This window comes from Gallinula chloropus (assembly GCF_964237585.1).
Source record: "Gallinula chloropus genome assembly, chromosome: 1".
NCBI lineage: Eukaryota > Metazoa > Chordata > Aves > Gruiformes > Rallidae > Gallinula > Gallinula chloropus.
Genome location: NC_140085.1, coordinates 125,581,931 through 125,596,091, shown reverse-complemented (window position 1 = coordinate 125,596,091; position 14,161 = coordinate 125,581,931). Strand labels below are relative to the sequence as shown.

At 44.0% G+C, this 14,161-nt stretch overlaps 1 protein-coding gene across 1 annotated transcript; it reads right to left on the bottom strand.

Moving 5' to 3' along the window:
• Positions 1-5,746: 5,746 nt before the first annotated feature.
• TASL (TLR adaptor interacting with endolysosomal SLC15A4) lies at positions 5,747-6,625 on the bottom strand (the record flags this gene model as incomplete). The annotated part of the gene is made up of 1 exon (XM_084279638.1): positions 5,747-6,625. One exon carries the CDS (start codon positions 6,623-6,625, stop codon positions 5,747-5,749), a length of 879 nt encoding a protein of 292 aa, XP_084135764.1.
• Positions 6,626-14,161: the final 7,536 nt, after the last annotated feature.

Genomic DNA, 14,161 nt, shown 5'->3' with positions numbered 1-14,161 from the left:
AACCCCTTCAAGCAGGATCTGCTTTTAGTCCAAGTGGCTTGAGTGCAGAGATGCAAACAGGAGAGCTGCATCAATGAAAACACCAAAGGCAGCCCTGCCATCTATGATTTTAGTCTCATAGATCTAGCTCTGGTTACACAAAAATTAACCTGGAAAAAAGCCACTGCAGGGCCTGTCTCTGTGCCTCACTTTTGCCAATCCCACTGCCTGCTCTTAAGAGAGCTCTCCTATTCCAAGCAAAGTCCACCAAAGGAGTGAAATCCTTGGTGGTCAGTGCTGAGCCAGACAGTGTGGGGGGTGTCTGGGGAGGGCTGCAGAGCGACAGGGTGGCTGCTGCTCCAGCTGCAGCAGTGGCAGGTCCCCTGGCCCCTGGTCCTGCTGCCAGCTCCCAGGAGTAGAAGTCTGTGTGGGCAAGTGGCTGTTGGGCGCATCTGGGAGGACGCTGCTCTGGACACAGGTCCCTCAGCTGTGGCTGCAGAGAGAGTGAATGAAACCCCATGTTGGATGCTACAACTCTGCAAGCTTGAAAAATGCCACAGGTGGAGCTACCAAAACTATTGTCCTTTAAATATGGAGGTGCTCCTTCCAGCCAGGGAGGGTGTGAAAACGCTTGCCACACCTCAGACTTGTCTTCACTAGGAAAACCGTGAAACCTCTTTCCTCAGCTCCCTGCTGTCTCCCAGCACATTTCACAACCTCCTGCCCACTGTAAGGGCTTCCTCTGCCTCCACAGTGGTCCCTTGCCTCTGTCACAGTTTTTGGCAGGGCAGAAGTGCAGGAGCACACAGTGACCAGCCTTGTGGAAAGATAAAGCAGGGGGACAATGTTGGGGTGAATGGCAACACATGGAGTTCCACACTCAGATGGAATGAATTAATCAGATGTTAATTCAAAATGAGGCACTGCTAATATTCCTTAAGGGGATTTCCACTTCAGAAAAGGTAGGCTGTCCAACATTTGCTTTGACAAAGATATAAGAAGGTCTTAGAACAAGCCTCAGCAAGGTTGTTCCCTTCAACCCTTAGAAAGCCTGCTTAATATTCCAAAAAGTGACCCTAATCCTGTCAGCATTAATGCCGAGGTGACAGCAAGCCAGCTCTTTCCAGTACAGCAGAAGCAGACGCAATGCTGCAGTGCACAGAATAATTCTGTTTTGACCTAAAATTCTGTTCCTTTACACGTTACTCATTTTTTGCTATACATTTCTAAATTGTAAAAGGTCTTCTAAGATGGTGATGGTTTTACCCAGCTTAGCACAGCTGGGGAGCCAAGTTTCCTTCAGCATTAACTGCCGTGGCTCCACTGACCAGAGGCCAGCTCTGACAACTTGCACCAGCGGATGTCAAAACACCCATTTAATCTGCCTGTTATTTCCATGCTGGGTGTAATTAATGGTGCTGGAGAAACCCCTGCCCCTTCTGAGCGCTGTCCGTAAGCATCCTATCAGTCTGTCAGTGGATGTTTGCCTCTGTGGATGCAGAGATGCCAAGTGGACACCCACCAACTGTCACAGACCCGCAGCTGCCTGTCTGAGAGCAGCAGGCTGCCTTTACCTAGGTGTGTGGCAAGTTACTGACTTCATCAATTAGTGAAAGTGCAGCAGGCCTTTTGTATCTCAGGGCTGGTTTGAAACCTGTAGTAAATCCTCACTGCAATGCAGCCATTTCCCTAAATCAGTATCGTCCCTCCTGCCTCTGTGAGAACAAGGGGTGCCTCCCCTGTCTACATTAGCAATAAATGTATTTTACAGTGATTCTGATTGATAAACATGGGAATAAAACCTCCTAGTCCCTTTGCCCTGCTCCTGCCCAAGCCATTTATACGGGCAGCTGGGTACATCCTCCGCAGGTCCTATCTCCAGGAGACAGCTCCTTAACTGAAAGGAGCTCAGTAAAGGGATAGTCCTAAATAACTCCCTGTTGCTTCAGCCCTTGAAAGGACAGTAGAAGGGGAAAGATCTGTACCTCAGGTTGCCTCATTGAACCCACTGGTGCCAGGAGGGTCCAGCCTGATCCTGCCCTTTAGCAGCTTCCCTGAGGTGAAACCCCAGCAGTGTGCCTGGCTCAAGTAAGTGCTGGAGAATTTAATTTATTTCAGTTTCAGGTGCTTAGCTTTTTGCCTTCATCTGAACCCAGCAATCAGAGCTTGAAATGCTCACTTCAGCATTCAGCACAAAGCCCAGCCTGCACTTCATATCCCTTTTAAACCCCCTCACCACTTCTCGGTACAGACAAGAATTCAGAACCAGCAACGGGTTTAAACCCAAATGCAGGAGCTACAGGTTGCAACAAATCTGAGAGCCTCCTTTCCTGCTCTCTTTTCTCCCCCTGCCAGGGATTTTTTCCATCACAAGGTACACTCAGCCTTTCTGGAGACATGCAGGTACTGTTCATCTGCCACAGTGATGGGCTTGGACTCTTGGGGGCACAGTCACACTACATATAAACAATAAAACTCCTAGATGCTACAATCGGGTTATCAGCAGTGAGTATAAAAATGCCTAAGGAAGCTTCTAGAGTATGCTGAAGGTGGTTATAAACTATCCTTCTCGGATTAGTTTCTTGACAGTTGGTGAAAATATCAACCAGTTACTGAAATCATCATTATAATCTTCTTTGCCTTCTTAAGTGACCTTAGTCATGTTAAAGCAGCCACATTAGCCACAAGAAGCATTGTGAGGGCAGAATTCAAACTCTCCAGCATGCACTCCCCAGCCATGGGGCCTCCACCAGCATTTTGCTAAACTTGTGTTAAGAAACGACTCGCCCCAGGCTAAAAATGTGTTCTTTAAGGAGCTACTATAAAAAATGGGATCTCTCTCTTTAAACGTTTGACCCTGAGGTGGAACAGGAGAGGAGGGAGAAGGAGAAAGAAGATGGTAATCGCTTTAGATAACCTGAGTCATGCTAGTGGCAGCCTAATTGCTATCCAAGAGCATTTGCATGAAACAGCCACACCTAGAGAAATACCTGTGCAGAGGAAGATTAGTTTTAAATGGAGGAAGGAGAGAGATATAACTGAAATTTCAGCTGAGCACAGTGAAAAGTAAGAAATAGTTGTTTGTTTATGTAGCAGCTGCCTTAAATCCATGAGATAGTTGGTACTGCTTCAGATAACAGGATGTGACTGGTATGTGATATTTGTGAGAAGAAGGTACACTACAGAGCTTGAAATGAAATGGAGATTTATATTTAGGCAGGGAAAAGAAAATAACCATATGCAGGGAGGAAGTGGCTGATGCTGTCTTTCCAGAATAAGCCAGGTTCTGCAATTTGTAGGACCCTTCCATGAATAAAATTTACAAAGGTCAGCCTGGCAATACAAAATAAGACCTTTACTTGAAGTAGGTATGATTATATAATCTGCTTGGAAGAAAGCTGCATGAGAATGGAATGATTAATCAAATTAAGTACCAAGCATGCCCTCTGTAGGCACCAGCCATGCTTTTGTATATTTAAAATTTGAGCATTGCTGTAACAGCACTGTCCCCCGAGCTCCCTTGCAGCCCTCTGGCACAGCAGCTACGGGGCCAGGCCAGGAAAGGAGGTTTTCATGTGGACCTAGGTCTGGGCAGACCTCTCAGCCCCCGTCCTCCAGATGCCCTCACTGGTCCCTGCACTATCTCCACTGAGAAGGGAGGCTGAGGCGAGCAGGAGCTGCCTGTGGGGAACGTCAAGATGGGGATTTCTGAGAAACAGACAGTAAAATGCTGTTTTGTTTGCCAAGACATGGTCTGTGGAGTTGGTAGAGTTGAGTGTATGAATCAGTTGTGGTCTCTGGTGAAGTTGCCAGGTCTTTGAGCAAGGGTATTGATTTATGCATGCATCTCTGTGAGTTGCTTTCTGCTACACCTTTTGCTACTAAAATTCAGGAATATGAATGTCAATAGGCATGAACAAAATCTCCATGACTTGAAAAGCCTGAATCTGTATTTGTAGGATGTAAAAATTACTATCTTTGCTTGATTTTTCTCTCCTCTGCAACTCATTTTCATAGATTCTAGTGTATCCTTTTATTCTGGAAGAGTTTCAAGAGACTTGAGAGATCTATTGGTAATGGATTTTGCATGCAGAACACATGTGTGTGCCTATGTATTACCATGAATGTTATTTTCTCTGAAAAATAGCATGTTTTTTCTATTTGTAAATTGCATTTGATCACAGTCTAGAAATAGTACACACCAGAAATTACCTATCTGGAATTGCTGAATAATAGCATTTGAGTAGGCTGCTATGGCAACAGATGTACAGCCTCTGGATTCACACATCAAAGGTTCTTATGGCAACTGTTTTTTGGATACCCCTTCATTGTACAAGCAGCAAAATCTCTGGAAAAACAACAGCAGTAGAACAAATTGATATGTTTACTACTTTACATTTGATTTTGAAATATACTCAAAGGTATGACTTATATAAAAAGAAAAAAAAAAATGGAAAAAGATAAGAAGCTACGAAGGCCAAAACAACACTGTAGAATCAATAACGTGAAAATATTTTATGAATATTTATTATAAATTAGTATTTTTATTATCCTGATACATAGAAACCCAACCAGTGATGGACTGGCATTGACAATGTGTTATACATTATATACATATATATTACCTCAAAGTAGGTAGCCATCCTTGCTCACAAGGCACCTATTTTTTTTTTCTTCTTCTTTTTCAAGGCCTAGTGAAATTTTACAGAAAAGAACTTTCCTATTGGAAATCCATCAGGTTCAAATGACCTTGACCTATGACACACAGCACAGCAGTGAACCTTACACAAGAAGGGGTTAGCCACGCTGCTGAACAGTCCCTTTTGGCTTTCCTTCTGCATTCAAAGGAACTGTTCCCACTAATGAAATGGGCTTTGGGTTGGCCCTTATTTTCCAGTGTAATGGAGGTGAACTCCTCTTTCTCTTTCCCCTTTATCATCATCATCGTTGCCGTCCCTACACGACCACTCCAGAGCTGCGGGTCTGCAAGTAGCTTACAAAGGTGCTGTCTGCCTGTGATCGGAGGTCACCAGCATCCACTGTAATAGTCTGGTCCAGTGCAAAACACACCGGTATATGCAGCAGAATTCCCACTGAGGAAGTCTGTTTGGAAACAAAACTTGTGCTTCAAAAAAAGGAATGGTAACTTTTGAACTGAAAGGTGCAAACTAAATAATTAGGGTTAATACAGAAGAAACTGTGGAGTGTCTATCCCCTAATATCTTTAAGAACAAATTAGAAAAGCTTCTCTGAGGGATGGCATAAGTATAGCTGTTTGAGGTAGGGAGATGAACTAGGTGGCATCCTAAATTCTGCATTTCTGTGGCTCTGCAGTCACCATCCTTGTGCTTAAGTGCGTGTAAGCCATCACTTCATACAGACCCAGGGGTAGGATGGCAGACTCCAGGAAGAAAAAAGTTGAAATGCCATGTCAAGCATGTGAGGGAGAAAGCAAACACCATGGAGCACCTGGAAGAGTGTCATATGTTCTTAGTAATTTTTCTAAAAAACTTTTTGAGTGTCCAAGGCTCATTAAAATAAGACTTTAGAGAAGAAGCTTCTGGGTTGTTTTTTTTTAAAAAAAAAGCCAATAAATCATCTGGTCCACAATACTGCTGCACAGTACAGATATTTTTACATATTTAATATGTACTGGAAGGTTAAATTGAAGTGGTAGATACATTTTTATGAAGCAGAAAAATGTCTTGAGAAACTAAAACTTCACTTTGCAGAACATAAAAGCTTTCTTATAGCAGACATTCAAATACTATGCATTAGTGTGGCTATATTGGGAAATATGCAGACTAGGTGTACTAATTTCTGAAGATATTTTTTCACTGGCTATTTGTAAGAAGCGGCTAATGACAATGTCTTTGGCCTTGGTTGTCTCCATATTCCTCTCCCGTGATATCTGCATGCTGATTTGATCTACGTTAGTCATGATAAGCTCTGAGGCCAGGATCTGAGTGGGGGATGCCCTGTTTGCTGTGCTATCCATGATGTACTGCTTGTACAGTTCCACCAGCTTCTGTTCGAGGTAGTCGTTCAGGGCTGAGTCAGAGAGGGGCTGCTGGTGGGGCACGAGGCTCGCCAGCCGCCAGCACGAGGAGTAGCCTTGGACTGGTTTGCGGATAGTATCACTGGAGGGGGGGACCCTCACAGACTCCATGGCGGGAGGAATCTCTGAGGACTCCAAGAAGGGGCCTATGCCGCTGTCGCAGGTAAAATCTGTCGTGACTGAGCTAATCGGCACCACGTAGTCCCCGGCTATGTGCAAATCATTGTAGTTCTTGCAGATGCTTTTGCAGGAAGATGGAACCAGGTAGGTGTCTTTTCTTGTCATCCCCTCGCAGACATGCATAGCTGGAGACACCTGCCCAGCGAGCCCAGGGTGCTCTGTAGGCTGTAGGAGATTATCCTTCTGCCTTCTGCTGTGCTTGCTGCCTCTAGAGCAGACTGAGGAAATGCACTTGCCAGCAGATCTGCACCTCTGAAGGAGGCTTTTCCCCTGTGCTTCATCCGTGGAGGAATAATTAATGGACCGCATTTCATACACCACTTCCTCAGACGGACTCTTGCTGTAGAGCTCAGGATTCAGGTCTTCACAAAGGTGGGCAATTCTGTAAAGGTAACCCTCTGACAGCATCCTTGACCAAGAGAAGGGAACCACCAGCAGACAGAACAAAAGACAAGAAGAAGCAGTTAGTTCATTAGAAACTCACTGAGTGGCGACGGCACTCACAAGCCTGTTTCTAGCTGCGGAAAGATGTTTCTGATTTGGGCACGAACAAGAGCATCTCTGTCTTTCTGGAGGATTTGAGTCAATGTGTGACTGGCTAGGCTCCCTGTTGTACTGTTAACTCAATCACACCAAAACATATTCTGTGTAACATAACATAGGCCATTTCATATACATCCACTGAAGAGAGGAACAAGTGGTTTGTTGTGGTAATAGTTGCTGTAATATCTTGCACGTAAATCCGTGTATTTTTGCCCTTGACTTCAGTTAGAAGCTAAGGGGTTTCCCCCTTTTCCTCATATGCTTTAAAGCAGTTTTTGTGGTTTGTCAGCTGCTTCTGAACTATATTTGAGCTTCATATTAAGGATATAATGTCTTCTGGTCCAGACTGATCAATGACTGTAGGTGTGGTTCCTTTCTCATTAAAAAATCTCAGATCATTAAATTAGCACTTTGTACTTCTGTGTGCCAAGCAGGATAAAATTGTCTCTAACTTTTAGACATTAAAATGACTGTGGCAAGCACAAGGCTTTCTGGGGGCATGATTCATCTGGCCTGTTTTAGGCACCTAAATCAAAATGAGATGAATTGTGCCCTAGATTAGCTTATCACTCCCCAGTTACTATAATAGGATCTTAAACTGCTACCCTAGATGTAGAAATCTGCAGTGTACTTTTGACAAGATGTAGTTCAGAGTAATGCATAGGAAATGTCACATTTTGGAAGTGCTCCGGCTCCTTCACTGTTGGATTAGTCGTGAATGCCACCAGCTCTGAAATCAGTTCCCACTGCATTGCTACAAAGGCACAGACAGGCCCCTGCACCCTCTGAGCAGGCAGCTCAGTCTCAAAGGCTGAGTAGATGTGCAAGTAATGAAGGGCAGGACTCACTAGCAAGGACACACATCAGCACATCAGTAAAGGTTTCTGCCCAAGCTTTAGTAGCTCCTTTACCACTTACTTGTGTCATTTTTTTGTAGAAGCCAAGGAGATGATCAATGGGAAAAACATCCTAAAGAAATTGTGTGGTCCAGCAAAGATAAAGTAAATCTTAAGTAAAAATAACTTAAAATAAAAATCCGTTTCTTCTTCCTATAGTACGATACAACTTCTGTACTTTTCTTCATTTACTATCTAATCCACTTATATCATTTTAATCCCCAGCAGATACCATCTCTGCAGATATAAGCATATGTTCTACTTATCCAACAGTTTGCCTGTCTATTTCAAAACACTCACTCTGACAGAGCCCCAGAATGGGAACATCTTTGGGACTTGGGCTCCATGATCCCTATGGGTCCCTTACAATTCAGTACGTTCTGGGATTCTGTGGTCTTTCCACAGACCGTGAATGGGGAGGTGGCATCTCTCTGGCACACGCTGTATTACCCCATGCTGCTGTCGAATGCTCAACTTATCTTTTCAAGAGTGAAAGAGCTCTCATTTCTTAGTAAGTATTGTATGTATCACAGCTGCTAGTGCAAAATGCCACACTGGGAGTAAACGTTGGCTAAATCCTGTCTAAGCATGGTTATGATGCATCTTTAAGAAGATGTTAGGAAGGAGGCAGAATGAGAAAATGCTTTCCGTGAGGGGAGGGGGAAATCACTTCCATGCTGTGAAGAAGAAGGTTGGAGGGAAAATAAACTTCCTTCAGAAATTAATATTCATGGAAATTAAATATGTCTAAGCACTTGCTCTGCTGACCCTGGATCCTTTCTGCAGCTGCCAGTCGCGATTTCCCACAGGCAGGTAGCATTCAACGAAAAGTGATCTGTTCACACAAGAGGGGGGAAAAATAGCCTTCAGGGCCTGGCACTCCTTGCAGCAGGCTGCTGTTGTCACAGGTTTTAGTTGTGCTGCTGCAGAAATCTTAGCCAAATGTTAAGCTTACCGACTCATCCCCCTCTCTTCTGCTTCTGTTCCCTATTTCTGCCGAGCACAGGCCCAGATGGCTTTTACTGCAAAGTCGCCACTACCTTTGGCTGACACACACTCGTAATCGCTTCACATTTATTCCTATGCTGATTTTTTTAAATGGGGATTCTGAGAAATGGGTGGAAATATAACATATGGTCTGGTCACTGCTCAACGAACGCACACAGAGGCTGTTGTGTTCAGGTAGCATGTGACACCCATGTCTTTCCTGCTACCCAGATGTACGTTGTTTCTGTCATAAGGTGAAGCATTAAGGAAATGAAACCACTGGTTTCATTTCTTTGCGCTGCATTCTGCAATGCTTATTTTAGGTGTTTCAGAGCACGCTGTCTGAGGCAGGAGTGGAAGCAAAAGAACTGGCAGATTTGAAAAGATTAAGCTCCCGCCATGCTTGGGAGTTGTGTATTTTGATGAATGAGTTACAAGCTTTATCCTCCAAAGTTGGCAAAGGCTGTTGCACTAATCTGACTATTCCCAGCTCCACCAGGAAATCCAACTGTAGTTTTGGTAGGCAGTGCCGAGAGCCTGAATGTGAAAGAGAAGTGCGTCTATCTCTGATCCTCATATTTAATGGAATATATACCCCTGTGATGTTGTTATTCCATCACAACCAAGGGGTAGCCATGCAATTAGGTCACCTTTACTTCTTGCATTTGATGTCTCATAAGGATGAGTTTGCCTCAATTCTTCTTTCTCCTGGTCCTTCTCATAGTTTCCTTTCCGTGCCACAGTCACACACATACAGCAGGATTCCAAGTGCACAGGGGTAATATCTAATGTCTGAATATTTTGGTTTTCATGCTCCTTAAATTCAGATTTCACTTCCCTCTTCCTGAAAATAACTGCACAATTATTGCTGCACAAGGAAAACCAGTCCCTTTTACAGTTCTGATCTGATGGCTTTTTCATGTGAGATGAAACCTCAGATTTTTCCTTATGTGTCTACTGTCCTGGTGACAGGGCCTGACTGAGTTCTACCTGAGTCTAGTGGAGACAGAGGGAGAAGACTGCCTGGTTTACACTCTCTTTTCTATCTGGCATAGTCGTTGCCACTGTCAGATGATCTTAAAACCTCATATGTCTTGCCTGGGGTTTTTTGTTCAGTTCAGCAGCAGCAGCAAAGCTTAAAGGCAGCAGCAAAGTTTAAAGCCACATGGAGAATTTAGCAGTGTTGCCAGTATTTTTGGAGTGGCAGCAAATTTCCTGGGTTATAATGCTTGAGGATGGTGCCAATGTTTGCATAAAGATCTCAGATACCAGGCTGGGAAGCAGGCAAACAGAACGGGAGTTCTTGGCTCAGGGTAAGCAAAAGGCTTAAGGAAAGCCTGAGAATTGTACACAGAGATATGATAAATCGTGCCCTATATAAAAGCCTGAGCAAGACGAAAAGTTGCTAGGGAGAATGGAAAGAAAGTGGTGCCAGCTGGGATCCTGGGGAAAGGGACATTCTTTTGCATTGCAAAAGGAGAGGATGGAAACTCATAGAAGAGACAAGCTTGTTTTGAATATGTCTGGCTTTCAGATCCCTCAGCAAAGCTCTGAATGGCACTAAAGTTGTGTTGCTGGTAGTTGGAGTTCAAGTTTATCATGGGATATACCTTAAGTTCTAGCTGACTTAATAGATGGGACCCCAGATGACAAAGTCTCCCTGTCTCAAGGAAACTCAAATCCTGTGGATCCATTTGTAGTATATTTTCCCCATTTAAGAGACACTCCTCCAGGCTGTGGAGACACAGATAGATCCCTTCAGTAAGGTTTGGATCTACCTCAGATTGCAGCACATGCATGCAAGACTTCACCTATCAAGCAGGGTAAGCTGAAGAATGAGCTTGCAAATGTTGTAGGACCCATATCTCACCTTCCAGAGAGGCTGGTGTGAAACAGTGCCCGAAAGCCTTAGTACAGCCAGCATAGGGAAATTTGGAGAGTGAAGAAGGTAATAAAATGAGTTGTGCATATGCATGAGTATAGCCTCTCCTTAAAGCCTGAAACCCACAGATCTTTGGTATCTGAACCCTGTTCAAGGATGGCTATGTCCAGTGGCCATGGCTTGCTTGGGTAAAGGCAATACTGATGACACTAAACTGTGTGGTGAGAGAAGGGAAAGACATCTTACAGAAAGCTGGCCAGGCCAGCAGTGACTGTGTGAGGTTCAGCAAAGCCAAGTGCAAGGCCCTGCCAAATGAGCCAAAGAGCCCAAAGAGCCAAAGAGCCCAGTACAGGCAAGGGCCTGTGTGTCTGGGGAGGAGCCTTGCTGAAAGGGACCTGGGGGTCCTAGTAGACAACAAACTGAGTGGGACTCAGTAGTGCACCACTGCACCAGCGAAGGCAAATTTGGCCTTGGTCTTTATCCACAGGGGCACTACAAGCAGAGACAGAGACATGATCATCCCACTCTACATATCACTAGTCAGGCTGCACTGGAAGTGTCCAGTTCTGGTCCTCACAATTCAGGAAAGATGTGGACAGACTGGAGAGGGTCCAAAGGAGGGCCATGAAGATGATCAAAGGGATGGACAACCTGCCCTATGAGGAAAGACTGAAGGAGTTAGGACTCTTCTCCCTGGAGAAAAGAAAGCAGAGGGAGGGGGGTGAAGGACGGGTGCTCATTACAGTATTCCCATACTTTAAGGGCAGCTACAAAGAGGGCAGGAGGTCTTTCTTCACAAGGAGCCACATGAAAAAGGCAATGGGTACAAACTGCATTGGGATAGGTGTCACATCAGTATAAGAAAGACATTTTTTACAGAGAGAACAATTGATGACTGGAACAATCCCCTCAGGAATGTGGTGGAGTCCCCATCACTGGAGTTTTTCAAGATGCAATTGGACAGGGTGCTAGATAATCTCAATGCAAGGCTAGACTAGATGATCTTCTGTAGTCCAGTCCAACCTGGGCTGTTCTATGACTCTATAATTCTATGATAACAATGGCTGATATTTGAGATAGGAGTTGACCCACTTTGCCCATTGCAGAAGAGAATAGGAGCATCCAAGAAATACTTTTGCACAAGCATCCAGACATTACCTGCTGCATGTGTAACTTCCTGCTGCGGCTCTGGGAGATCTGGGAGCTGTGTGACTCTGTGTTGAGGCTCCTTCAGCACTGGTCATGAGTCAAACGCCTCTTGTCCACTCCCCACAGCTCTCTGCTCTGAGCTTTTGGCCTTCCCATGGATGAAAGGATGAGCTCTGCTTATCCTCTTTATTTACATGTCAACAGTCCAAGAGATGCAGGAAAGCTAGTAGTACCTCTCCCATGGGGAACTGTCAGCTGTCTTGAGGGAAACAACTAGAGTGGGTTCGAGAGGGTAATAATCCTGTATTTCAAGACTTTGAGGGAATCTAGTTGAAGGGCAGGCTGAAGGAAGCAAGGGAGGAGAGACATCTTCCCCAAGAACACATTATACTTTATAAGCCTATTGTACTGTTGAATGTTCTCATTACACAAGTGTCTGCCCAGTTTTAATCATGCTAAATGGATGGCAGTGAGCTTCAGGAGCAGCTGTTCCTTTCATTTAGAAAAAAAAATTAATACACTCTTAATGTATGTTTGAGAGTTGTGGTATCTTTAAATGGAGCTTAGGGGAACAACTAAATCCATAAAAATACAATGAAAACTGTATGTGAGTAAATATAGCTTCTTGAGCTCTCAAATAATTTCCCATCCATTTTATCAGTTCGAGTTTCTTGAAACTTCATACAGAGCAAGCCTGGTTCTTCATTTTCCACACTTTTCTTCATCATCTATATCCATATAGAGGTGTTTTAGGAGACCAATCCGGTTAGATAATATTTTACATCTCGTATCCACAGCTGTAAGCAACAACATGAAATGTAATGCAGGAGAAGACTGGGCTCCACATTCATAAGGATGATTTGACTATGTGATATTTCTACACTGAGATTTTATGTCTGCCTGGGGTGGAAATCACCTCATGCTTCTGGATGCCTGCGGTTATTTTGATGAGTTGTTAGTTGCTGTCATGGCTGAACTCTATGGAGTGCACTATTTTGTACCTAACCGGTTCAAGTAAAGAGGAGATAAAGTAATGTGCACCCTTATAGGAGAGAATACACTTTTCTAGAAGTGAAAGGGATAAATGGTAAAGCAAGAAAGATGGAAAAGCCTGAAGGGGTTTCCCAGGAGGACTGAGGGAAATGGTGTGCTACCAAGCACCCAAATGTTAGCCACAGGTGCTGTGTGGCATAAAAGAGGGGGGAGGGTGCATATCATGTGTGCACACCCATGTCAAGCCCTCAGTTTGCAGCAAACCAGGGGGTTCACTGCAAACTGTGAGGATGCAATGATAAAGCTTCTTTGATCGTCCTTTTTAACAATGCCTCGCTTTAAGTGAGGTCTCAACTCTTTTCCCATTAACTTTTTTTTAATATGATGCCGACATTTATCCATTATGATGCCTGATTCTATTCCACAGCTACAAACAGAGCACTGTGAAGACATTAATTTAGGCAGTAAGCTAAAATGCACAGAAAGATGAATAAACCCACCATAATTATGATAAAAGCGACACACCTGGTAAGGCTCCCTTTAAAATTACGCTGGGAAACATTTTAGGTGCGATTTTATGACAAACTTTATAAATACCAGGGGAACAATTTTCTGGTTTGCATTTGGAAGTGGCCCTGCAGCCACAGCCGGTCGCAGCTGTGGAGAGGGCGCTTCAGAAACGGTCTCATCACTTCAGGCAGCTGGGGCTGCATGTGGACAGTGGCTGAGACTCTCCAAGCACGCACACGCCCTCAGAAGAGAAAAGACACATCTCTGCTTTACCAGCTGCCGGCTGGGATCCCACACAAACAGCAATGAGCCACTTCGATAAGCAAGAGCAACTTTTTCATACATTTATATAATCCATAATATATTTTAGTTCTTACCTCCAAAGACAGAGCAGCTGACCAGGTACAGGAAACGGCTTGTCTTCTAACCAGTTTAAAGCTTCCCGTGAGTCTGACCTACCCCAAAATGCAACGTTCTGTTTTTATTTCCGTTTTGAATACACTTCTAAGATGGCATGTGCTTTATTTCTAATCCTCTATCGCACAGAAGTATAGAAAGAAAGTCCCTTAGGAGACGAGGGGGTTTTATAACTAGCTGAACTGCAGCATGTTGAACTCGCTTCCTCTTTTAAGCCTAAATGAAACTTTGTTGTGAAACCATGTGCTGCTAAAATAGCTGATTGCAACACACTCAGTCCAGGAAGACAGACAGACTTCTTTGTATTAACTGTTTATATATATATGTATATATATATATATATTAAAAAAGAAAAAAAGAAGACAAAAAGAGGTCAATTGAACAGCTGGTACAACAGCTCGTTTGTTGACAACTTATAGTGTTCTGCACTTCAACCACTGTTGTTCTCCTTTTCACTGACAGAGCAGGGCACCTAGAGAAGTCAAGGCTGCTGTGCCAAATAGGTAGGAAGGGTGAGATGCCAAAGCAGAAATGCATTTCACAGCAGGCCTACTTTGTCATCTGCAG